General features: G+C 48.8%; 1 protein-coding gene across 5 annotated transcripts in view; it reads left to right on the forward strand.

The window, feature by feature from the left end:
- Positions 1-24,869, forward strand: part of FAM168A (family with sequence similarity 168 member A) — a 197,715-nt gene that overhangs the window by 164,970 nt on the left and 7,876 nt on the right. For 3 of the 5 annotated variants that reach the window (XM_065833833.2, XM_065833851.2, XM_071813935.1), the window contains 4 exons: positions 1,116-1,196; positions 13,537-13,662; positions 21,357-21,499; positions 24,117-24,291. In XM_065833833.2, coding sequence (XP_065689905.1) covers positions 1,116-1,196; positions 13,537-13,662; positions 21,357-21,499; positions 24,117-24,291 — 525 coding nt within the window. The remainder of the gene's footprint in view (positions 1-1,115; positions 1,197-13,536; positions 13,663-21,356; positions 21,500-24,116; positions 24,292-24,869) is intronic. The other 2 variants (XM_065833843.2, XM_065833858.2) reach the window with 1 other exon arrangement.

Consider the following 24,869-nt stretch of genomic DNA (forward strand, 5'->3'; position numbering starts at 1 on the left):
AGACTGAAGTGCGGAGGTTGTTGCCTGTGGTTCTCATGGAAGGCAAGAACATCTCATGAACTTCTAGGCTGGAGAACAGGAGCTGAGGGGAGACCTTCTGATCTCTGAACTGCCTGAAAGGAGCTTGGAGCCAGTGGGGGTCGGGCTCTGCTCCCCAGGAACAAGCGCCAGGAGCAGAGGAAACGGCCTCAAGTTGCGCCAGGGGAGGTTGAGGTTGGATCTGGGAACAATTTCTTCCCCAAAGCGCTGTGGGGCATTGGAACAGGCTGCCCAGGGCAGTGCTGGAGTCACCATCCCTGGAGGGCTGGACAGACGGACATGAGGTTCTCAGGGACATGGGGCAGTGCCAGGGGTCGGGGAACGGTTGGACCCGATGATCTTGAGGGTCTCCTTTAATCAAATAATTCTATGATTCTATCATTTCCCCTGAACTCCGCATGACCCGCCCGAGTGAAGATGATGAAAACTGAAGATGCTCTGCAACCTTTTCTAAAGTGCCCATTAAAACCTCTATACGGCTTCAAAGGGGACGAGCTGCCGCGTGTGTTCCTTCCAGGTGGCCTGGCAGGTAATCGGGTCCCTCCCAGGGAGGGCATTTGTGCAGCCATGAGTGAAGATGAGCGCTGGCGTGTTTTCATGCAACGTCTCTACCTGCCCTTTAGCAAGAAGCTTTGGTTAATGGAGGTGCTGAGCACCGAGGATTGGGCTGGGTGCTGAGCTTTGCAGGAAGAATCGAGGTCAAGCTATGGTGGTTGCAAACAGCCAAGGAAAAGCTTTTGAATATCGCTGTGCTGGTGGCTTTTTTGTAACTGAATTCTGCATTCAGCATATGTGGTTTTCTTCAGAGCACACTGACCATTCCTGCCTTCCGTATTCTGGTTATCATCCTTGTTTTCTAGAGGAATAAAGATGAAATATTGATGATGTCATGTGTGAGTCTGTACATTTGCAGTGCTTCCTACACCCTGGGCAACTGAGAATCCATCTGTATTTACCTCCCAGCTGTGCCGATGGCCTCTTTCCTCACACAGGTTGTTTATTCCTTTCCAGGGATGCTTTCCTCTTCTCTCTCGCCGTTGATAAAGCGATATTTCTCTTTTTTAATCTCGTTGCAGGTTATCCGACGGGCTATCCCACCGCTGCCCCAGCCTACAACCCAAACATGTACCCAACCAGCAGCCCCGGCTACGCCCCAGGTAAAAATCTGTATATTGAGACAAGATCGGGCATGTCGAACCATACAGGAGGATTTAACTTTTGCTGCTCAGTGTGCAAAACCCAGCGGTTTCCATAGGCTTGTCAGCAAACGCTTTCCAGGGAAAGCGCCTGCGTTAAGCTCGTCCTAACTCTGCCGTTAAATTCACGCCCTCCACTGGGTATATTTCTCTATGTTGCAAAGTGCGTTTGAGCCATGAATTATATCTTAATCCCAGGAATTTTACAGTCCTCATCCCTGTGATACCTGTGCGTTGGTGGCTTTTAATATTTTCCTAACATGGCATGCATCTCCCTGGGATTGCCTTCCCCTTCCTGCTGCTTGGACTTCTCCTCCCATGTCGTAGATGCAGGGACCAATTAAACAATCCTGACATCCATAAATCCATGGGTCCGGATGGGATGCACCCGCGGGTGCTGAGAGAGCTGGTTGAGGTCATTGCTGGACCGCTCTCCATCATCTTTGCCAAGTCTTGGGAAATGGGACAAGTGCCTGAGGACTGGAGGAAAGCAAATGTCACTGCAGTCTTCAAAAAGAGCAGGAAGGAGGACCCGAGTAACTCTAGACCGGTCAGCCTCACCTCCATCCCTGGGAAACTGATAGAACGACTTCTCCTTGGTGCCATCTCAAGGCAGATCAGGGATAAGAGGGTCATTAGGGGCAGTCAGCATGGCTTCACCAAGGGGAAGTCGTGCTTGACCAACCTCATTGACTTTTATGAGGACAGAGCAAGATGGATGGATGATGGCAGAGCGGTGGACGTGATCTACCTTGACTTGAGTAAGGGATTTGACAGAGTGTCCCACAGCATCCTCACAGCTGAACTGAGGGAGTGCGGTCTGGATGAGTGGGCAGTGAGGTGGACTGGGAACTGGCTGAAGGGAAGAAGCCAGAGAGTCGTGGGCAATGGGGCAGAGTCCAGTTGAGGCCTGGATCCAGTGCAGAGCCTCAGGGGGCAGTGCTGGGGACGGGATTATTCAATATATTCATCAATGACTTGGATGAGGGAATAGAGTGACTGTCAGCAAGTTTGCTGGGGACACCAAGCTGGGAGGAGTGGCTGACACGCCAGAGGCTGTGCTGCCATCAGAGACCTGGACAGGCTGGAGAGCTGGGTGGGGAGAAATGGAATGAAAGAGAACAAGGGCAAGTGTAGAGTCTTGGATCTGGGCAGGAACAACCCCAGGTTCCAGTGTAAGTTGGGGAAGGAGTTGTTGGAGAGCAGTGTAGGGGAAAGGGAGCTGGGGGTCCTGGGGCCAGCAGGGTGAGCATGAGCCAGCACTGGGCCCTTGCGGCCAGGAAGGCCAATGGTACCTGGGGTGGGTTAGAAGGGGGTGGTCAGTAGGTCAGAGAGGTTCTCCTGCCCCTCTGCTCTGCCCTGGGGAGACCACCCCTGGAATATTGTGTTCGGTTGTGGCCCCTCAGTTCCAGAAGGACAGGGAACTGCTGGAGAGAGTCCAGCGCAGCCACCAAGATGCTGAAGGGAGTGGAGCATCTCCCGTGTGAGGAAAGGCTGAGGGAGCTGGGGCTCTGGAGCTGGAGGAGACTGAGGGGTGACTCATTCATGGGGATCAATATGGAAAGGGGGAGTGTCAGGAGGATGGAGCCAGGCTCTTCTTGGTGACAGCCAGTGGTAGGACAAGGGGTAAGGGCTTCAAACTGGAACACAAGAAGTTCCACTTAATTATGAGAAGAAACTTGTTCCTGGTGAGGATGCCAGAGCCTGGCCCAGGCTGCCCAGGGAGGTTGTGGAGTCTCCTTCTCTGCAGACATTCAAACCCACCTGGACACCTTCCTGTGGAACCTCAGCTGGGTGTTCCTGCTCCATGGGGGGATTGCACTGGATGAGCTTTCCAGGGCCCTTCAACCCCTGACATTATGGGATCCTGTGTGATTCTGTAATGGTCAGCAACTGTTTGGTATCTGGATCTCCCATGCTGTGTCTTTACTGTCCTCCTCTTTTTTTCCTCTGTCACTTATGGACTCTGGATCTGTCCTAGTGTCTTCTTCTGTCCAGCTCCTGCCCTTCACACCACCCTAAAATAGCTCTTCCAAAGATGCAGCAAGCTCTTCTGGCCAAACTCAGGAACTCTTCTTTCTTAGCCTTGGTGTACTGGTTATCTTTGGCAGCATCAGCTGCACTCTTCTCCATAAAATCTTGATTTCCCTTGGCTTTCCCAGTTTGGCCAGTTATTTTCCACCTCTGCTGCAAAATGTCCTTTGGGACATATTTGTCACCTGCTCCTTCCAGCTTCCTATGAAAGCTCAGCCAGGCTACCAGGACAGATTCCCTTCTCCACTACTCCCCAGCTATCTCTGGGAAACATTACCTGTGGGTACAAGGTCTTCACTTTTCAGAGAAGTCTTAATTTTTCCCGTTAGCCCCATGCTCTTTGGCATCCTCCTTTGTAGTCCCTCTGCACCATGCTGCCAGTCAAGCTGATGGGTGATGTCTTCATCCTCCATAGCTCAGCCCCTACCATTGGGTCCTGCTCTCTCTGCCATCTCCAACCTTGACAAATCCTCCTCCATCCTCCCAGAAAGCTGGGACAAAATCTTCCCAGCTGTAGAATCATAGAATGTCTTGAGTTGGAAGGCACCCACAAGGATCATTGAGTTCTACTCCCATCCCTGCATAGGACAACCCCAAAATTCACACCATGTGTCATCCCCCTCTTTGACACCCTCATGCTCGTATGTAGCACAGGCTATTTGTCTTTATTTACAGAAACAATGTCCACTCCATTTGTTCTTGGTGTCCAGAGCCTTACTGTTCTTTTGTTTTAGCCAACCATGTCTGTCCTCTTCACCTCTTACCTTCCCAAGCAAGTGTCTCCCTTGTTCCTTCTGTTCCTCTCACTGGAAGGTTTCCCCTTGGCACCCACAAAGCCATTTCTCGTTTGAGTTCTTCCGTTAGCCACGATGAGAACAATCAGCCATTGGAGTAATCTCCCCAGGCAAGAGGTGGATTCCCCAACACTGGACACTTTCAGGTTCCAGCTGGACACAGTGCTGGACCATCTTGTCTAGACTGGGTTTTTGCCAAGAAAGTTTGGACCAGATGATCCTTGTGTTCCCTTCCAACCTGGTATTCTATGGTTTTTTTGGACAAAACTCTATGACTAGACTACCAAGCTCCTTCGCTGCTCTTGAGCACCATCCTTCCACACCTCCCTTTTGTCTGGACTCCACTCTTGTCTCTTGGCCAAACACGTGCCCAGCCCATGATTCTGGTTATGTTGCTCAATGTACACAGAGAAAGGTCTGGATGGAGGAGGACACATGGATGTCCAGGTCCTTACTGCCTGGCCAGAGACAACTGGAGAGGAGAAATCCATCGAAGCATGTGGGTGGCATGAATACCAACCCAGTTATCCCCTGCCCATCACTTGGAGGTTGAACACCTCATCTACATGAGGGTGGGAGATGGGAGTTGTTGTCAAAGACACTTTTTATTCCAGAAGAAAGTGACCTTCTACTGTTTTTAGGCCAGAGAAGTTACTCCAAGTAGGAGTCATGAAGTAATTCCCACCTGTCCACAGGAGTTGTCTTCATTGCAGCATGGACTAATGAGGTTCTGTGCTTAATGAGGAACATTTGAGTTGCTCTGCTACATCAATCACTTGGGTTTTTATGGTTTCAAGCTCAAACTTACAACCTTTCTAGAAGTTTTTTGCTTTTTGGAGTTGAAGACTTGTCTTATGCCCCCACTCAGGAAATAATTTAACTGAAGTTAAACCTACATTTAGGTCCTTTACTGAAACCAGCCCTTAGGAAAGACCAAGCGGCCTTGAGGTTTTTAAAGCGTGGTTAAGTTCTCTGCTTTCAGCCAAATTACCTGGGGGACAGGAGCCTCTTGGGTGGGAGAAACACAAGGGCTCAGTAGCAGTTTCAAAATATAATTCTTACCCCGAGTGAATTAAGCGAAAGGGAGCATTAATAAAGAAAATCTCTTATTTAGTAGTAACCTTGAGATTTTGTTGCCCAGAGGAGCTGTGGATGCCCCATCATTGGAAGTGTTCAAGGTCAGGTTGAACGGGGCTTTGAGCAACCTGGTCTAGTTGAAGATGTCCCTGCCCTTGGCGGAGAGGTTGGGCTAAATGACCTTCAAGATCTTGTCCAACCCGAAGTATTCTATGATCAGAGCATTATTATATTTATTAGCTGTGTGGTTTTTAGGCTAAAGTGTCTTATCAGAGCATTTTCTTTAAAGGATATGGACGCATAGGTCAAACGCAGGAGTTGGAGGCATCTGAACTGTGATTGGAAAAGCATTTCTGAAAGTGGGACTCAGCCTTTTTTCATGGTTTCTATCCCTCGTTCACCCATTTCCAAGCACACATTAGAGATGAAAAATAATATCTCGCCCTTCGTTTTGACTTCGTGGTTTTTCGGTTGGCTGAGATGTTTATTCTAAAGGTTTTGCCTCAAAAGAGCTGCGGGATTTGCAAACCTCTGAATAAAGCTGTGTTTTCCAAGGCTGATGGAACAGGAATGAGGATTTCGCTGCCAAAAAAACCCTTTTGGTGCTGTCTTCTCCGCATCATGGTTTAAATTCGCTGTTGTTTTGTGAGGTTATTAAATAAAACCGTTTGTTGGGGATGACTCTGTCAGGGATCTGTTGCGGTTTCATTTGGTTTTATGTGCTTCTTGTAGGATCTTTAGCTGCGTTTCTTCCCACTAAAAATGTGTAATATGAAATAAGTTTTGTTCCCCTAGATGTGTGCTGGCACCCTCAAATTCCCCTGGATATAACACTGAAAGAATAAAGTGGAAAGAGCTCCATAGCATTAAAAAAACCCCACAAATTTATTAGTAGCTTGTCCTGCCAGAGGTTGGCAACATCCTCCCTGCTCAACCAATTAATATTGTATATTGGCCTGGACATTATGAAACATCTCTTGTCCCCAACCAAGTGGGGAGGTGGCCAAAGGGACACCCGAGCGAGAGGGAGCAGCAGATCGCTTCAGGATGAGGAATTTTGGGGGGATCCGTGTCCATTTGTACATCTCAGACACCATCCTTGAGAGGCTGGAGTTCCTATTGGAAACCAAACCCCAGAAATGTCGCTCTCCAAACAAAACACTTCACAAAATCTTGATGGAATCTGCACATTCTCTTGGAAAGATTTTATTTCAGCTCACTGTAATTTTCCAAATTAAAAAGAATGGAAGAAAAAAAGACGAGGTGATTTTCAAATCTTTTTAAGCGGCTGCAGCAATTGCCACATTCAGGGGAGGTTTGGTCCCCTTTAGATCTCAAACCCAACCTACCCAGGTCCCTCTATGTTCAGTGCAGAGAAAGAGAAACGTCCCCAGAGGAACACTTAGCCCATGTTTGGGGACAGACTCTCCATGGATGACTGTCTGTCCTACCAGAAGAGCTTGACATGAAACCTACCTGGGATGTCCGTCACGCTCGTGAGGAACAGGAACCCAGAGGGAGGTTTGTAGATGATCCCTCAAGTAATTCTGATACATAGTCAAGATACCTTCAGAGGACACCTCCAGGATGATGTTTTATGGGATTTCTGTCTTGGAATAGATTGAGAAATGGGACCTACGTGGCGTGGAAAAAGTAGGTCCTGGAGTGGGCTGGAGGACCAGCCTCCTTCTCTTCAACAAACAAGTTGCTCGCACCCACAACGAAGACAAAGAAGTGAATGCCCCAACCCAGATGGTGAAGAACCAGTCAAGAAGACCAGGAAAGAACAAAGAAATGCAAGAATAACCATGGAAATTTGGGTTTGTGTAGGTGGGCAGCAACGAGCCCTTGGACACCCCTTCTTGACACCCATCATTGCTTTGGCAACGTCTACAGCTCGTGTCTTCCACCCAGCAGAAAGGAGCCGGGTTGTCCATCCTTCTGAGAACGTCCAGATCGACCTTCAGAAGTTTCCTTGGAATAATCCACGCCAAACCTTGTTATTCGTTGGCTTTTATAAGCACAAAATCCCAAAGACTTTGATTTTTCCCTCCTTTTGTCCTGGCGGCTGTGACTGTGGGTGTCCGTTCTTTCATTTAAGATGCTTAACCTCCCTCGTGCTTTGATTTGTGCTATATTTTATCTCTACAATACTTTGCAGCAAGCAGTTCGGCGGATTAATTAAGCCTCGAGTTACTGATTTATTTTTTTTTAAGCAATGCAAATAATTTTCTGTTCCTTTTCGATTTCCATGATGTGAAAGGGGAAACGAAAGCCCTGGTCAATCTCCTTTGTGCCAACCAGCCTTTTGTTCGCTCCCCCGACGCTCCCTTCTGAAGTGCAATCCTAATCTTTGCCCACTTGCTTTCCTCTGATCATTTTTGTCCCCCCTCGCCTCATCTTTTTGTTACGCAGCTTAATGCTCAAGCAAGAAAAACCTTCGCGGCCGTCTTGGCGTTTAAAGTCCGTTTCTCTATTTATGATTCTTAAAAATATATATATATATATATATATAAAAATTGCTTTTCATAATTTCCACATTAGAAATGTCCTGACGTCTACGAAGCTGACAGGTCATTTTTGCATCGAGAACAAAGATCTGGCGGCGTGCGATACAACGTGGCTAAGCACTAAATTAGCGAGGAAATGGTGAAGATTAAAACTGGTGCTCCTCTTGTGCAAAAACCTCCATCCTCCCCATAAACAACCATGCAGCTCTTGAAATCAATGCAATTTAATCTCCCGGCAGGGTTTTTCCTTATTATTTGGAGAATAAGTGCCAGTTAGCGGAGAAAAAGCCGATGCGATGCTGTGAGTCAGGACAGCATCCGTCAACATCTATAGAGGTAGAGCAAAGGCTACAGAGGCAATCCTGGCTCAGACCTTGCTTAAATTTAGGGTGTTTTTTGAGCTATTTGCAGCTCTCTGACAGTTTTTCTTGAAGTATTAGTATTAGTATTAGTATTAGTATTAGTATTAGTATTAGTATTAGTATTAAGATCCCAATCCTGCCACAGACAAGATGCCACAGTAACAATGCCGTGAAGGAGGGACCTCCCACCATCAGCGGTCACTTATCGATGGAAAACAGACTTTAAAGAGAAAAACTGAGATTATTTTTCTTTTGAGAGACGTTTAATGCCAAATAAGCCCCGTAAAATATTTGGGCAGCGGGTGCATGCGACAGAGCGGGCAGCATCCTCAGCTGTGCGCAAAGGAATTGGGTTCAAGTCATCCCGTGGTTCAGCGGCTGAGTTGGAACCGGTCGGCTGTGTCGGTACAAGGAGCATTTCCTCAAATTGAATCAGCTCCTGTCATCCAGGAGGCTGGAAATAACCCCGCCGCGGAGAAAAACACGCCGCCGTCCATCAAACGCGCTGGGAATCAGAGGGGATCAGCTTGATTTTGTTCCAAGATTTGATTCTGAAACAGCAGACTAATTCTAAATGTATTTTTAAGGAGTTTTAGATGGGGAGGCTTTAGCAGAAAGTGATGCTGCTTGTTCACAGCAGGATTATGTTAGGAGAAACCTCTTCCCCAAAGGGCTGTGGGGCATTGGAACAGGCTGCCCAGGGCAGTGCTGGAGCCACCATACCTGGAGGGATTGAAAATACACATAGATATGGTTCTCAGGGACATGGGGTAGTTCCTAAGTTAGGTTAACGGTTGGACTCAATGGTCTTGAGGGGCTTTTCTACCCAAAACAATTCTATGGTTCCATTCTATGAAATCTCAGCAAGAGATCAACCACCGAACGAAGACGAAGACACTGCCCTCTGCTCCTGCCCTTGCTGCGGTTCAACCCGGTTCAAAGTCTGGTTTTCAAGTTCCTGCCATCCGCTTTCATCCTCAATGTGTCCTGCAAACACTCACGCTACATCCCTGATGTGATGCTGGAAGGCAGCGATGCTCCTGCTCTTCTGTTGATCTCATCGTTCACAGGACCATAGGATGCCCACGGAAAATTAAGTTATTTAGTGCCCCAAACTTTGTAATTGCCTCAATCTGAGAAGCGTAAGGAGAGGTGGAGAGGAGCTGGGAGAGGTCTAGAGTCCTCTTGGTCATGCAGGTCAAACAGCAATAAGGAAAGGAAAATGGTAACTGGAAGCAATCTTGATTTCTTGCTCTCTCAGTGTCAGGTGAATATTGACTGATGTGTGAGCACCAAAAGAGTGATAAATTCTTCACCAGTTCATTTCAGAGCAACCCTTCCCAAGGCATAGGTAAGGGGTGATGGTTTGAAACTAAAGGAGGGAGATTCAGGCCAGACATGAGGAAGAAATTGTTGCCCTGAGGGTGGTGAGAGCCTGGCCCAGGTACCCAGAGAGGTGGTGGCTGAACCATCCCTGGAGACATCCCAGGCCAGGCTGGACGGGGCTCTGAGCAACCTGAGCTGGTGAAGATGTCCCTGCTCATGGCAGGGGTGGCACTGGGGGAGCTTTAAGGTCCCTTCAACCCGAGCTGTTCTGTGATTCTGTGATTTTCCTGTTGCTTTTTTCCATATTAGTTAGAGGCACAAGGGAAGCTACAAGATCACTACAAAACACCAGCATTGCAAACTCTGGTGCTTGCAATAAGCCTGGTTATTTAGGACAACGTTATTAAAAAAAAATTCCTTTCAAGTACGTAAAAAATGAGCACTTAAAATCACTCCACTGCAGAGACACGAGGCGTGCCAATTTAAAATAAAAATAATAATATATGTCTTCATTAAGCCTGGTGCGTGTTCCCTCCAAGGCATTCTGTCTTCCTGAGATGGTTGTTTTGTTTTAACTCCCTCCATTACAGCACGTTCTTTATTTTCCTGAAAGTAGGACACGCGCTTTTCATGTGGAGGCTGCTTTATGCTTTAACTGCGCTGATTAATAATGCAGGGGAAAAGAATGCTCTGCCTGCATTGCTTCAGTGGCCTCGCTGAGCACAACAGAATATTTCTGAAAGCCGCCTCGGACATGAGGGGTCTCTGTGGGGACATTGTGGGGCACGATGGAGGCTCCGATCCAGTGTTGCTGCTGCTGGGGCCTTTCCAGAGGAAACATTGCATGTAAGTGCTCTCAACCATCTTCTGTAGGTGCCCGTTGGCTATTTGGGGACACCAAAGGGTCCCCTAAGGTGAGTATCTTGGTGTCTGGAAGGATGAATATCTGGTAGAGCTTTGCAGGGCTTTCATGGAATCATAAGAATGGTTTGGGTTGGAAAGGACTTTAAAGCTCCCCCAGTGCCACCCCTGCCATGAGCAGGGACATCTTCACCAGCTCAGGTTGCTCAGAGCCCCGTCCAGCCTGGCCTGGGATGTCTCCAGGGATGGTTCAGCCACCACCTCTCTGCCCAACCTGGGCCAGGCTCTCACCACCCTCAGGGACAACAATTTCTTCTTCATGTCTGGTCTGAATCTCCCTCCTTTAGTTTAAAACCATCACCCCTTCTCCTATCACAACAGGCCTTGCTCAAAAGTCTGTCCCCATCTTTCTTCTCAGCCCCTTTTAAGTCCAGAAAGGCCACACTAAGGTCTCCCCGGAGCTTCTCTTCTCCAGCTGAACACCCCAGCTCTCTCAGCCTGTCCTCCCAGCAGAGCTGTTCCAGCCTCGCATCATTTCTGGGGCTCCCCTGGCCCCTTTCCAGCAGCTCCATGTCTTGTGCATGTTTTTCGCTGTTCCAGTTAAAATATCTCGTGAACATTGCCACGTTGACTAGAGATCCTCACAGGGAGAGAGACCAGACCCAGCTCTGCAGAGACCCACTCTCAGTTCTCACCACCAGATATGCCAGAGATCCAACTGATAACAAATAAAACCTCTTTGTTTTTCACTGAGCAATGAAGGCGAGAGGTTAAACCAAATCCAGAAGATGCTGCTAGGAGATGGACCTTAAATGACGTTAAATAGTCATGGCTGGATTGTATCCTCTCCAAACTGTAGCTTTTGGAAAGGACCAGAAGATATTAATGTTCCTAGAAGCCTCCTTGGTTCACCTTTTGTGTAATTTTAAGTGATGGATTCTCTGAGGATCCATGATTTAGTGTAAAGAACATGCACAGAATTAAGCTGCAAGCTCCCAGCCATCTGAGACCCAAATACCTTGATTTTTTTTGGTAGGTCTGATGTGGAGACGAGAAACCACTCAGGAAGGATTCATCTAACATCTAAACAAATTGCCTCATCAGTCCTGGAGATTAAAACCTCTGTGAAATCCAGAGGCAAAAATGAATCTGATTTTGAAGAAAAGCATCAGAGTATTTCTGTCTCAGTGAGTTCTCATGTTCAGGAGCGCAGCGGACCATGGAAAATAAAGCAAAGCACTTTGGAAATCCTTAATAACTCGCAGACCTTTTGGGAGAGAGACCAGGAGCAGAACATTATCAGTGGAGGAGAAATTGCAGAATTGATCTTTCGCTTCCCACCAACCTCCTGGTTTTGTCTGTAAGAAGGTGAGGGAGGAGGAACGGCTGTGGAACCAACACCGATTCCTCCTTGGTCTCCTTGATCGCTTGTCCCCAAATTCCAGCCCTGTGGCACTCCAGATTCTCAATTACATCTTCAGAGATGGTTCATTAGGAGTCTGAGCAGCCACGGAGGCGTTGGAGGGGATTGAACCATCATCGCTCTTGCCTTTGGGCTGCAGAAAGGTTTATAAGCCTTGACCAAGTCATGAAGTCCTTTCTGTAGGGCTTAGTGTTGAGCCTCCCGGGGGTAGGAACATGCTTGGGAGAAGGATTTACGAATTGTGGCCTTAAAACATCTCCCTTGGGGCTGATGGGGAGGATGAGGAACCCACCACCTTCTTCTGAGGGCCATGGTGTCCCTTCCAAAGAGCTTCTCTTTCTTCCCCAGATGGCTTTGTCCATCTTGGCTGGTTCTGCCATCAGAAACAGTTCCCTGCCTACAAAATCTGTAGTTGTTCCTTTCTTGCCCAAAAGTATTTATTTTAAATCTCTGGAAGTCCCTGGAGTTTGCAGATCTGACCCAAAATCTCTTTATTGCGTTTCTGAGGAAATCCTACCTGTCCCTAACACCACCTGAGCGGAGAGAAGGGGACAACTGGGACATGCCCTGACCTCCAACCTTCTGGAGATCTTGGGCAATTCAGCAAGACGTAGAGAGAGTGTGTCAACAGTTTAGCATCCACATTCACAACAAAATACCTTTCAAGAAGCCATAAATTGGTGATTTTCTTTGATTCCAGCGTCATTTTACCTCCTTTACCTTCCACAACCTCACAACGAGCTCTAATCACTAAGCGGCTTGTTGAGGATCAGTCAGCCCTCACTTGGTTTTACTTCTTTAGTAGCTGGGTGTGCAAAATGCTGCAGTACATGGAAAACCTGGAGCTTATTTCTTTTATAAAGCCAGCGAAAGCAGCTGGTTATGGTGGCGAGCAGCGAGCGGTAATAAAAAGCTTTCAAAAGATGGAGGTGGTGGGACTTAAGGATAGTAGGAGGCACCATTTGAGGTTGGTGTGGATTAAAAAGTTAGGATAGCTCCATAGTTTTGTGAGGTGGACGTGGGAATAAGAAGAAAAGCAGAAAAAGACCTCTTAAGGCTTTCCAGGAGGCACCAATTTTGGGAAGGAACCTTGGCGTAGGCTTGTGTGGGTTATCTGCCTTCTCCAGAAAGCCTTTGGTGTAATAAGAATTGTTCTTAATTAAGCATTGGCAATGTCTTTGGATATAGGATAAAGGTATAGACAGTCCCGGCTCATCAGACAGAGGTGATTATGGCACTTAGTCTAAGACCTTCTCCCCTTTCAGAAAATTAAAGACCCACAGAAGGCTGAATTCTGTTGGTCCCTCTCAAATCCCACAAGATTTGGCTCTCCTGGACTATTTTATTCGGCACCGTAAATACTTTTCCACAAACCGGGATAGCAGCGTGAGCTGCCCAAAGCTGCTGCTTCTCCTCATTGTCCTTTCCAGAGTTTCTACTGACTACCCAACGCTGTGATGGGATGGTCACAGTGACCAGTACCTTGTCCACTGCTGGTATCTGCCATGGAAGCATCTCAGGAGGGTTTTACTGGGAATAAAATGCCTTGGACGTCAGGCTCAGCTTGGGAAACACAAGGCCAAGCACAGGAGATACTGGTCCCTATGTGGCCAGTGGCATTTGGGGAGGGCTGGTGGCTCTGCTGGCCCTGTCCCCCAGGTGTTGATCTTCACATAGGTCACTTGGCCCAGAAAACCAGTTGTTTGGGGTTGGTAACTGTGCCAACCATCCCTCCATGGGAAGCAGGTGGGGTGAGAGGAGCTGCTGTGAGAAATTCCTATGAATGTTTGTCCCTAAAAGGGGGGAAAAAAGAATCAAGAAAGAGAGCAGCGAAGTGGTTCAAATGGGACATAAATGTGGGAAGTTTGAACCTTCATTTCTCTGTGTGACACGTCTTCTCTGTCTCCACTCAAGCAACACTTCTGATGAAGCAAGCCTGGCCACAGACCTCGTCCTCCTGTGCCACGGAGGGCACCTTCCACCTCCCGGTGGACACCGGGACCGAGAACAGAACTTATCAGGCTTCTTCTGCAGCATTCAGTAAATAAACCTTTTTCTTCTGGGATTTTTTTTGGTTGTTTCGTTGCCCGTTTGCCTCCCTTCCTGTGGGTTGTTTGGGGATGGGGTTATTTGGGATGAGCCAACAGGTGGGATCATTCGTGTCCGTGCAGGTGTCCGTGTGTCCTGCCTTGGGTGCTGAGCTGTGATACAGGTGAGGGTGCTGCAGGTCCCAGGGGTTCTCTGCTTCTGAATTTCCCTTCTGGGAGGAAATTTTTGCAGAGCTCTTGGGTTTTTTCTTCTGAAAACCAGGTGGCATCCTTGCCCCTTTCTGTTCGCATGCGCTAAAACCACGAAGGAGCATGAATAGGAGAGCACCAACCTTCCAAGGGCTCCTTCAGAGGAGAAAGCCAAGTGGAGAAGGGTGAAGGCCTCACTTTTAGCTGAGCTTTTGGTCCCCAGGATCAACCTGGGGTTGTTCGCAGAGCGTTTCAAAAAGATGGACCCAATGTGAATTCACACTGCTTTGAAATTGGGTCCATCTTTTTGAAACACCCCGTATATCCACAGTGGTGATGCTCCGTACTCGAGCAGAATAGTGTGCGTATTGAAAAAAACACAAAACAAAGTGAGATGATTTCCTGTTCCTTTAAAAGGGAAAAAAATTCCAAAATAAAGCATTATTTTCAAGGAACCGGAGTGAAATTCCCATTTTTTAAGTCAGACTGGCCGAGCAGAGGAAGGGGAGGAGATGCTGCTTATGGATCACAGTCAAACAGGTGGAACCTTCTAATCTCACCCCTGATGGGGCCAAACAGTGGCTCCAGGAGAGGTGATAAGGTCCCTGATGAGGTGGGACCACTCCCAGGTTCAAAATGCAGAATTAACCTTCCAAACACCTCTGGGACCTGGAGAAACTCACAGTTGCATATGGAGATAATAATATAAGGTGACTGTCCACGGGCCACGTTGTTTGCAAGGCTGGGACCGTTGTGCCCGTGCTCCAGGCTCCCTTTTTACTCCTTTCAGGGACTTTCTCTTTGGAAAGGGCCATCCCTGCTGTTCTTTGGGGTAGGGGCTGTACGCCTGACATGGTGCTTTGCATCACCCCTCATTTCACACCAGACCGAGTTTGTCCAAGTTGTAAGTGTTTGGGAAAAAAACCTCAGCTTGTAATTAGTAGAAAATGAGCTATTATTGGGGAAAATGCCCTTGGAGTGCAACTCCTGCATAGGTGGGATTTCTCCTCCCCATTGCGCCTCTAAGTGAGATTCCTCCTTTGAAATCAGAGGGCGAAAGAGCAGGTACAAGGGTCGGAAAGGGTTTGAGGGACAAAATTTGGCTGTGGCCACCCAGCGTGGGTGATAAAAGAGATTAATAATGCAGTCACCGGCCAGAGCCATGCAGGCCGGCCTCTTTTCCAAAGAACTGGCTTGAGCACATTGAATTTGGAAAGGGAATTTCATAGATAAAGCCTTGAGGGTTTGATTTGCAGAGACACTTCAGGCTGGGGTTGGCTTTGCCAGAGCTTTTGGGAGATGCCACCTCAAGCACAGGGTCTGGAAAATCAGGAGCATTAGAGGCTGGGCATCCCATATGGGTTGTGATCTTAGGTTCCATCTCACACAGCTCAGGTTTTGTTCTTGGGAGAACAACCTTCCCCACGTGTCCTGTGGCAGGAGATGGGTGAGAGCTTATTCATGAGCATCAGCGAGGTGGCTGTTCTGCATGGGGGAGAAGCCTTGGAGATGAAGTCTTCTTTTAGCAGGGGGAAGAGGGATAAATAAGAATGAATATTCAATATTCACTCTATACCTCCCCACAACTGCATCATTAAGACAGAAAACAGGTGCTGAGGGCTCAGCTGTGCTCTGAACCTGCACTGGAAGCTGGTGGAAAGACATGTGTGACATTAAAGGCTGGGTAGGGAATGCCCCCCAGGTACCTTCATCTTGGCCTTGCCTGCCGTGTGGGGACATACCTGTGCCTTTTGTCATCTTGTGCTTTAATGACGGGTTTTCAGAGCTTAATTTTTCCTGCGGTGTTTTGTTTCATTGCTTACATGCTCCAGTTGAGATTAATTGGGGTCAAAGACAGAAAGCTTTGTGCATGGTAGTGAGCAAGGAATTTTATGGAATCACAAAGTCATTTTGGTTGGAAAAGCCCCTCAAGATCATTGAGTCCAATGGTTCCCCCACCCCTGGCACTGCCCCATGTCCCTGAGAACCTCATGTCCGTCTGTCCAACCCTCCAGGGATGGTGACTCCAGCACTGCCCTGGGCAGCCTGTTCCAAAGCCCCACAGCCCTTTGGGGAAGAAATTGTTCCCCACATCCAACCTCAACCTCCTCTGGTGCAATTTGAGGCCATTTCCTCTCATCCTCTCATCCTCAGCTTGCTACTTATGGTCATTTCTGCCCCAGAGCTTCCTGTTTGCTTTTGTCTGGCTGGTGACAATAGTGGTGGCAGTGATGATGTGCCATGAAGGACTTTGGCAGAGGCAGCACAGGTCTGCCAGGAGCTGCCCATGCTGGTGTCCACACCATGGTAACTTCCCCGGTGATGTCCCCATGGTCACTGCTCCAAAGCTGTTCCTCCAGCCCCTGGGGAAGGGAAGGTAGATGGACAATAAAGCCAGGGAGGAGTCTGGAGAGGATGAGCTGAGCTGGAGGGTGATGGCAGAAGCAGGACCAGACTCGTAGAACCAGTCAGACTCAGCTGGGCAACCACCTAGGACCTTGCAGAGCTGCTCATGGCTGCTCACTCCTGCCCACCATCCACCTTGGCTTTTAGCCCCAGGGTCTATCTGGTGACCTCCTTGGGGGACCTGCCTTCTGCTCCTGGGGTGGGAGTGTGGTGAGGGCATCCTCCTTTGACACAGCTTGAATTTACTGAAAAGTGCAAGTCTGGTTTTATACAATCACAGAATCATGGAACCACAGAATGGTTTGGGTTGAAGGGACCTTCCCAGCTCCCCCAGTGCCACCCCTGCCATGAGCAGGGACATCTTCACCAGCTCAGGTTGCTCAGAGCCCCGTCCAGCCTGGCCTGGGATGTCTCCAGGGATGGTTCAGCCACCACCTCTCTGACCAACCTGGGCCAGGCTCTCACCACCCTCAGGGACAACAATTTCTTCCTTATGTCTGGCCTGAATCTCCCTCCTTTAGTTTAAAACCATCACCCCTTGTCCTACCACAACAGGTCCTCCTCAAAAGTCTGTCCCCATCTTTCTTCTTGGTCCCTTTTAAGTCTGGAAAGGCCACACTAAGGTCTCCCCAGAGCTTCTCTTCTCCAGCTGAACACCCCAGCTCTCTCAGCCTGTCCTCCCAGCAGAGCTGTTCCAGCCTCGCATCATTCCTGGGGCTCCTCTGGCCCCTCTCCAGCAGCTCCATGTGTGTCCTGTGCTGAGGACCCAGAGCTGGACCAGCACTGCAGGGGGGTCTCACCAGAGCGGAGCAGAGGGGCAGAATCCCCTCCCTCCACCTGCTGCTCACGCTGCTGGGGATGCAGCCCAGGACACGGGTGGATTTCTGGGCTGCAAGCGCACGTTACCAGCTCATGGCCAATCTTTCACCCCCAGCACCCCCGAGTCCTTCTCCTGGGGGCTGCTCTCCATCCCTCCATCCCCAGCCTGCATTGACACCGGGGGTTGCCCTGACCCAGGTGCAGGACCTTGCACTTGGCCTTGTTGAACCTCATGAGGTTCGCATGGACTCACTTCTCCAGCTTGTCCAGGTCCCTCTGGATGGATCCCATCCCTCAGGTGGGTCAACTGCACCACTCAACTTGGGGTCATCTGCAAACTTGCTGAGGGTGCACTCGATCCCACTGTCTGCATCATTGATGAAGATGTTAGATAGTATTGATCCCAGTAGTGACCTTTGATAGACACTACTTGTTACTGGTTTCCACTTGGACATGGAGCTGTTGACTGTAACTCTTTGGATGTGGTCACCAGTCAGTTATCCATCTGAGGAGTTATACTTGTGGTGAACTCTTGTGGAGCTGGTGACACAAAATTCAGGACAAAGCTTTTTCCTCCCCATTGCCAGACTCCAAACAAATACAGAAAAATGTATCTGTGCAATTCTCTGTGTTGCAAGATCAATAAGGTTGAGATTTCTAGAGCAGCACGAGGGATTTAATCAGCAATTTTAATAGAAGCTGGAGCTTAAAGACTTGCTGTTGCTTTTAAAATCCCAGCCGTCTGCCGAACCACGAAGCGGCAGAAGCACAGGCCGTGCCGACCTCCTAATCCTAATAAGGTGTTAGGTAGTCATAATTAGGCTTTAAAATTAGCTGTTAGACGTGCTTTTCTGAGAGGAACATCCATCGTCTTCCATCATTAAAACTTTATAATGCTTTATTTTTACCCACAAATTGTTCTATTTTTTTCCTAATGTATAAACATGGAAGATGAAATCTGCCTGGACTATTATGTTTAATACCTTTTTTAATATCGTAACTGAATTGTCTGTGATTCAGTCATTGGGAAATGGCAGCAAGTGTGAGCGTTCGAGGCAGTGGAACCACGCAGCCTTGAGCTGGTCCACGTCTCCAGATGCCCAGAAGAAATGAAGCCAAAAACTCGCAACCTCCAAGGTCTTTGTTGGAAAAAAGTGAGATCAGGGTGGAAAAAAAATCCATAAAATTGAAAAAAACCAAGGAGTTTGGTGGGTCTGGAGGTGATGTTGTTGGGTTCCTGGAGGATCTCATGATGGAAGAGTCTCCACTCCTGCTGTTTTGAACCAGCGTTTCCTTTCGTTGCTTCCATCTCTCATTTAAAGATAGTTGCTCTTCTGCTAATGTGAGTCAGAAAAAGGGTCACAGCTACTTCGCTGTTTAATTAAGGCTTATTTTTTTTCCAATCTGCAGTAATCAGGAGGCGGTGAGAAGCTGTTTGGGAGTTCCTTGAAAGCTCCTCGTTATCTTCACGCTGTTTCAGTGTTGGGCGGATAATACGGGCTATTAGCAGATTCAAAATCTTGGCTTTCATTAATTGCTGCCCTGAACACTGGTTGAGTAAATTAGTTCATTATATTTGAGTGTTCGAACATCTTATCGCTGGGCTGAGCCTTGACTTCTCCATCCTACACGGTCTTGGGGGCCCATGTGCTTTGAGGATGATTCCTCCCAACCCTCCTGGGGCCGTTTCTCACCAGCCATCCCACCCCACGTGCTTTTCCTTGCTCATACAAGCATATTTTTTACTATATCCATTATTTTAGCCATTCATCGAGCTGTGACCAACACCTTGATGCCTTCACAGCTCATTTGATACAGTCCGGGGTGTCTCACTGCAGCGGCTCAGTTTTTCATCTACCCTCATTTATTTAAATTCAAAGCACAACTTTAGGTATTCTTGAGGGTTTTCCCCCAATTTGACACTTGAGTCATAATGTTGTAGGCTCAACTTGATGGAGCCTTCCTTGGAAATGCCACTAGAGGCTGGGAATTCCTTGGTGCATGGATCTCTGGTCTTCAGGGAAGGTCTCTCCTCCTTGAGATGACATGAGGGCTTATGGCACTTCGCCTGCTGGGTAATAAAAATTGCATTATACGGTGTTATAATGGACCTACTTAAAGCCACCCCTTCGTTTTGGAGAGCAAAATTGATGGAGGGTATGAGGGTCAACCCCGTATTCATCACAAGCCACCAGGTAGGAGGGTAGAAGAAGAGCAGAGATTGTTATGGGAGGTTATGTGATCAGACTTGCATTAGAGGATTTTGAGCTGATACTGCTGGTTCTTCCTGGAAGGAAAATAGAATATTATAAGCAACAAACAGTGCAAATAGCAACAAAATCCCACAATGATACCAACAGCTGATATCACACTATCTCTTGGTTTAGTTTTTGTTAGGTTAGGTTTATTTTTTGGGACAGATTTCCATGTTTTGGAAAGGATCCTTCACTTTAGTTTGTTCCCCATATACTCAGCATCTCCTCAGTGCCGCAAGGTAAGTTAAGGTTTCTTTAGACCTTCGATAAAATGTAAATCCGGGACTCGGATACTCCAGCTAAACAGCCTGAGGGGGTGATGGGAGATGATGGGGAAGACTGGGGGATGCTGAAGTCCAGTTTCATTTTCTTACGTCCAAACGAAGAACAAAAATTGCTGCAACCTGCTGTATCAGGACCACAAAGCTGAAAATATCGCAGGGGACGTTTCCGTGGCTGCAGTCGCCATTCTCCACGTGTAAATGGCTTTTCGTAACGGCAATAAAACAGATTTTCTAATGCAAATGGCCTGCAGCGACGGGTGTAAAGGTGCTTGAGCATCACTTGGGTTGCCCCTTCCACCTGCAAGGTGGGATCATGGTCTCAGCCCTCTTTTACAGGGGGGGAAACTGCTCAGCACTGCCCACCTTGGTGAAATAATTAAAGATGTGCATAATTTTCTTAGAATCGTAGAATGATTTTGGTTGGAAGAGACACTCAAGATCATTGAGTCCAACTGTAAATCACCTCTTAAGGTTTGGAGCATCAGTGCTGATACTTTCCTGATCATTGCTTGGGGACATAGGCAGGGCACAGAAATACTGTGCCATGAAATTAGATCATCCAGCAATGAAATGCCCGTTTTGCCCATCACACCACAAACAAAAATGTGAAAGGATGAAAATCTGGGGAGGAGAGAAGGAAAAACATTCCTCTCATTAAGTAGATGTATAGAGATGGGTATGTAGGTGGTGGGATGCTGCTGCCTTGGGTGTTTTAAGTGCTGGTTGAGTCCCATCAAGTCATGCCTTGACCATTAGGAATAGTGTTGGGTTAACAATTGGACATTATGATCTTAAAGGTCTTTACCAACCAAAATGATTCTGTGGTTTTTCTACCCATTGGCTCTATGGCCCCATGTGGGAAGAGCCGCTGCTGGCTGGGTGGAGGGTGCAGCTGTGGTCCATTAGCCAGGGGCCGGATGCTGGACTGGGAGGTCTTGGCTTGGTGGGTTTTGTGGGACATCAGGAGATGCTGGTGCATCTTGGTACTTCTCCTCCATGCTGAGTGATGCCCAGCGAGCAGCTGGTTCATGATGAATCATAGAATCACAGAATCATTTTGGTTGGAAAATATCTTTAAGATCATTGAGTCCAACTGTTCCCCCACCCCTGGCACTGCCCCATGTCCCTGAGAACCTCATGTCCGTCTGTCCAACCCTCCAGGGATGGTGACTCCAGCACTGCCCTGGGCAGCCTGTTCCAATGCCCCACAGCCCTTTGGGGAAGAAATTGTTCCCCACATCCAACCTCAACCTCCCCTGGCGCAACTTGAGGCCGTTTCCTCTGCTCCTGGCGCTTGTTCCTGGGGAGCAGAGCCCGACCCCCCCTGGCTCCAAGCTCCTTTCAGGCAGTTCAGAGATCAGAAGGTCTCCCCTCAGCTCCTGTTCTCCAGCTGAATCCCCCAGGTCCCTCAGCCGCTCCCATCACACTTGTGCTCCAGGCCCTTCCCCAGCTCCGTTCCCTTCTCTCCACTCGCTCCAGCACCTCAAGGCCTTTCTTGGCCTGAGTGGCCCAAAACTGCCCCCAGGATTGGTGGTTTGGCCTCCCCAGGTCCCAGCACAGGGACGGTCACTGCCCTGGGCCTGCTGGCCACACCAGTGCTGGTCCCAGCCAGGATGCTGGTGGCCTCTTGGCCACACGCTGGCTCATGAAGGGTTCTGGTTGCTCATATGCCAGATGGACCATTTCTGCAGCTGTAAATCCCCCCTAACCTGGACTACTCTTGTCTTCACCAGGGTACACTGCGGGGACTCCCTACAAGGTTCCACCGACCCAGAGTAACAACGCACCTCCTCCCTACTCGCCATCTCCGAATCCGTACCAAACCGCGATGTACCCCATCAGAAGTGCCTATCCACAGCAGAACCTGTACGCCCAGGTAGGTGCTTCACCAGCCACCTCACTCAGCAGCGTCCAGATACAGCCCAGGGTTCCTGAAGGGCTTCGTCCTCGGCCATCAGGGCTGAGCATCCATGTCCTGGTGGGATGAAGGTGCTTATGACAGGTGGGTCTCCAAGTTGCTGGAGTCTCTCCCCTGCCTTCTCTGTTGCATCCTCTGGATGAAACATAGAATAATAAAATAATTTTGGTTGGAAGAGATCCCCAAGATCATCGAATCCAACCCTTCCCCCACCCCTGGCACTGCCCCATGTCCCTGAGAACCTTATCTCCATCTGTTCAACCCTCCAGGGATGGTGACTCCAGCACTGCCCTGGGCCACCTGTTGTAGTGCACACAAGACATGGTCTTGTGCAGTTGTCATTGTGCAGCAGAGTCAACGCAGTGGCCAGGTTGGGAGTCAGGTGCCTTCCTCCAAAATCAAACACCTGACTGCTGGGGCTTGCTGGCTCCAGGATGGTCCCTACACCCACCTCTCCCCACCCTGCACAGCTTTCAACACTGCTCTTCCCCAGGCCACGAATAAGTCTGGGTCACCACAAGGTCCACTTGCTGGTAGCTGTTGGCATCTCACTCGACTTGCATCACGCTCCTGCCACCTCCCGTGGAAAAGCCCCTGTGTCACCTTCACCAGCACACGCTACTTGAAGCGTGACCCAGATTCATGTCCTGATGGAGCAGCTTCTCCCCAAGCACCTGGATGGGTTTCCAGGACCATCTTTCCTCCTGCATTGCCACCACCTCCAGCTATGTGCTGGGGCCAAGATCCTCCACAGGGATGCAATTTAGGGCAGATGTCCTCTGAAAATCACCTTGGTGGCCCTTCCCACTGAAGATCACAAACTCCTTGGAGCAATCTGTCCTTACAGCTCCTCTTTAATATCAAATAACCTACTTCTCCAGCAGCTTCGACCTCACGGAGTAGTTTCTCCAAGTCCTACTGCGATTGAAAGGATGGAGCAGGGCTTGTAGGTGCCTTTTCCTCATCTCTGCTTCCCAGGGATCAACAAATAAGATTTTCAACAACCTGGACACCTGGAAGGGAACAATAGCAAGAAGGACTTAGCAGCTTGGGATGTTCCTTCTTGGCAGCTGATTTCTCGGTCACTTTTTATTCTTCATGAGCCTAATTTATCCTAGCATGTCCTCAGAAATGCCTTTCTGCATCTGCAATTTGTCCTACCAACCTTTGTAGCTCCTAAAAGAAGTAATTTAATGGTTCACCTGCATCTCCTTCTCCCCTTACTCCACACCTTCAGAGGTTGTTTAATGACTTCTAGTTACACACGATAAAATCTCCCTTTTGTGTTTTAAAGCCTCTCAGTTTTCTGACCATCCCTGGTTTGTCCCTGCCTGTCCCAGGGGTGGCTGTTCCCTCCTTTGAGCTGCTCACGTTTCAAGGTCTTCGTTATTATGGACATGGAGCTTTTGCTGTTGGCTCTTTTATTCCCACCCATCCATCCCTCCTTGATTCAAAACCCCATGGGTCTCGGCAACCTGGATTTCAGAGCCCCTCTATCTCCTCTTGAAAACTGGAGAAAATCACAGCCTTCCCAGACCCAAGCCGGTACATTGGGATCAGTCGAGACTTGTGGCTTCTCCTTTTCTTCCACCTCTTGTTCATTTTATACACCACCAACACCAGTCTTTTGGGTCCTGGCCCCATTTCATCCCACCAAACGGAGGCGGCATGGTTTGTCCCCAATGAGCTGACACTCTGGGTCGTGATGCTCATCCGCCTCCTGGTCCTGTTGCCTCCATTCCTCTTGAGGACAGTTCCTGACATCCATGGGAAGGACCCTCCTGTGTTTCAGTCTGTGCCCGTTGCCCCTCACCCTGGCGTTGGGCACCACTGAACAGAGTCTGCTCCATCCTCTCACACCCACCCTGAGCTATTGATCCATTGATCACATCCCTATCAGTTTCTCTTCTCCAGCTCAACAGCCCCAGCTCTCTTGGTCTCTCCTCATCACAAAGATGCTCCAGACCCCTCAGCATCTTTGTGTCCCTCCGCTGGACTCTCTCCAGTAATTCCTTGTCCTTCCTAAACTGGGGAGCCCAGAACTGGACCCAATGCTCCAGATGTGGCCTCACCAGGGCAGAGCAGAGGGGGAGGAACCTCCCTGACCTGCTGCTCACACTCTTCCTCACACACCCAGGTACCATTGGCCTCTTGGCCACAGGGCACATTGCTGCTCATGGTCAACCTGTTGTTGACCAGAACTCCCAGGTCCTTCTCTGCAAAGCTGTTCTCCAGCAGCTCAGCCCCAACCTGTACCGGTGCCTGGGGTTGTCCCTCCTGCACTTGCCCTTGTTGAACTTTATCAGGTTCTTCTCTGCCCAGTCCAGCCCGTTCAGGTCTCTCTGGATGGCAGCGCAGCCTCTGCTGTGTCAGCGCGTCCTCCCAGTCTGGGATCATCTCCAAACTGGCTGAGGGTTCACTCAGTGTCTTCATCCAGGCCATCGGTGAACAGGTTGAACAAGACTGGACCCAGTACTGAGCCTCCAGCCAGACTCTGCACCACTGATCATTGTTCTGGCTTGTGCTTTCAATCACATTACAAAGGCTATGGTCACGTTTTTCCTTTTTCAAACAGGGAGCTTATTACACCCAGCCAGTGTACGCGGCACAGCCTCACGTTATCCATCACACCACTGTGGTCCAGCCCAACAGCATCCCATCGGCCATCTATCCAGCTCCGGTCGCTGCGCCCAGGACCAACGGTGTGGCCATGGGGATGGTCGCTGGCACCACCATGGCCATGTCAGCAGGTAAGGAAAATCTTCCCTTGTTCTCAGTCGTAATTTCATCTGTCGGGCTGAACAGACCCAAACAACCCATGCAGGAGATTTGTCCTGGGTGAAAATCTCTCTGTGCATCAGACGTGGTACCTGCAACCTTGCAGGGTGTATGTGGCAAGTGGCTGCAGAAGCACCTTGCATGCAGCTAATCGTAGCTTATTTAGTATGCTTATGGTCTTAATTTGCTCCTGATACTGATCTAACTGAGTTTTTAGGATAGCAGCGAAGACATTTCATTTGCTTCACTCAAGAGGGGTGCACTCTTGCATCTCTTCCATAAGTAGAGGAATGTCCAGGTTTGTCCGTCTTCAAATACCGTTCCATTTCAATCCTCAAGTTCCTTTTTTTTAGTACACTTATGGTCATGCTTTTGTTTGACAGAATGAACATTAGCCCTGGTTTATGTGTCCCAAATCCTCTGCATTTTATGTGCAGAATTGCTTCAATCCTGATAAACTGCAATTAACTGATAGCACATTAAGTAAGGATATGGGCTGGTTATATTTTTTCCAAAGCCTGTATTTCTCTCACGGACGATTCTTAGGGTT

This window comes from Patagioenas fasciata, chromosome 1, assembly GCF_037038585.1.
Source record: "Patagioenas fasciata isolate bPatFas1 chromosome 1, bPatFas1.hap1, whole genome shotgun sequence".
Lineage (NCBI taxonomy): Eukaryota > Metazoa > Chordata > Aves > Columbiformes > Columbidae > Patagioenas > Patagioenas fasciata.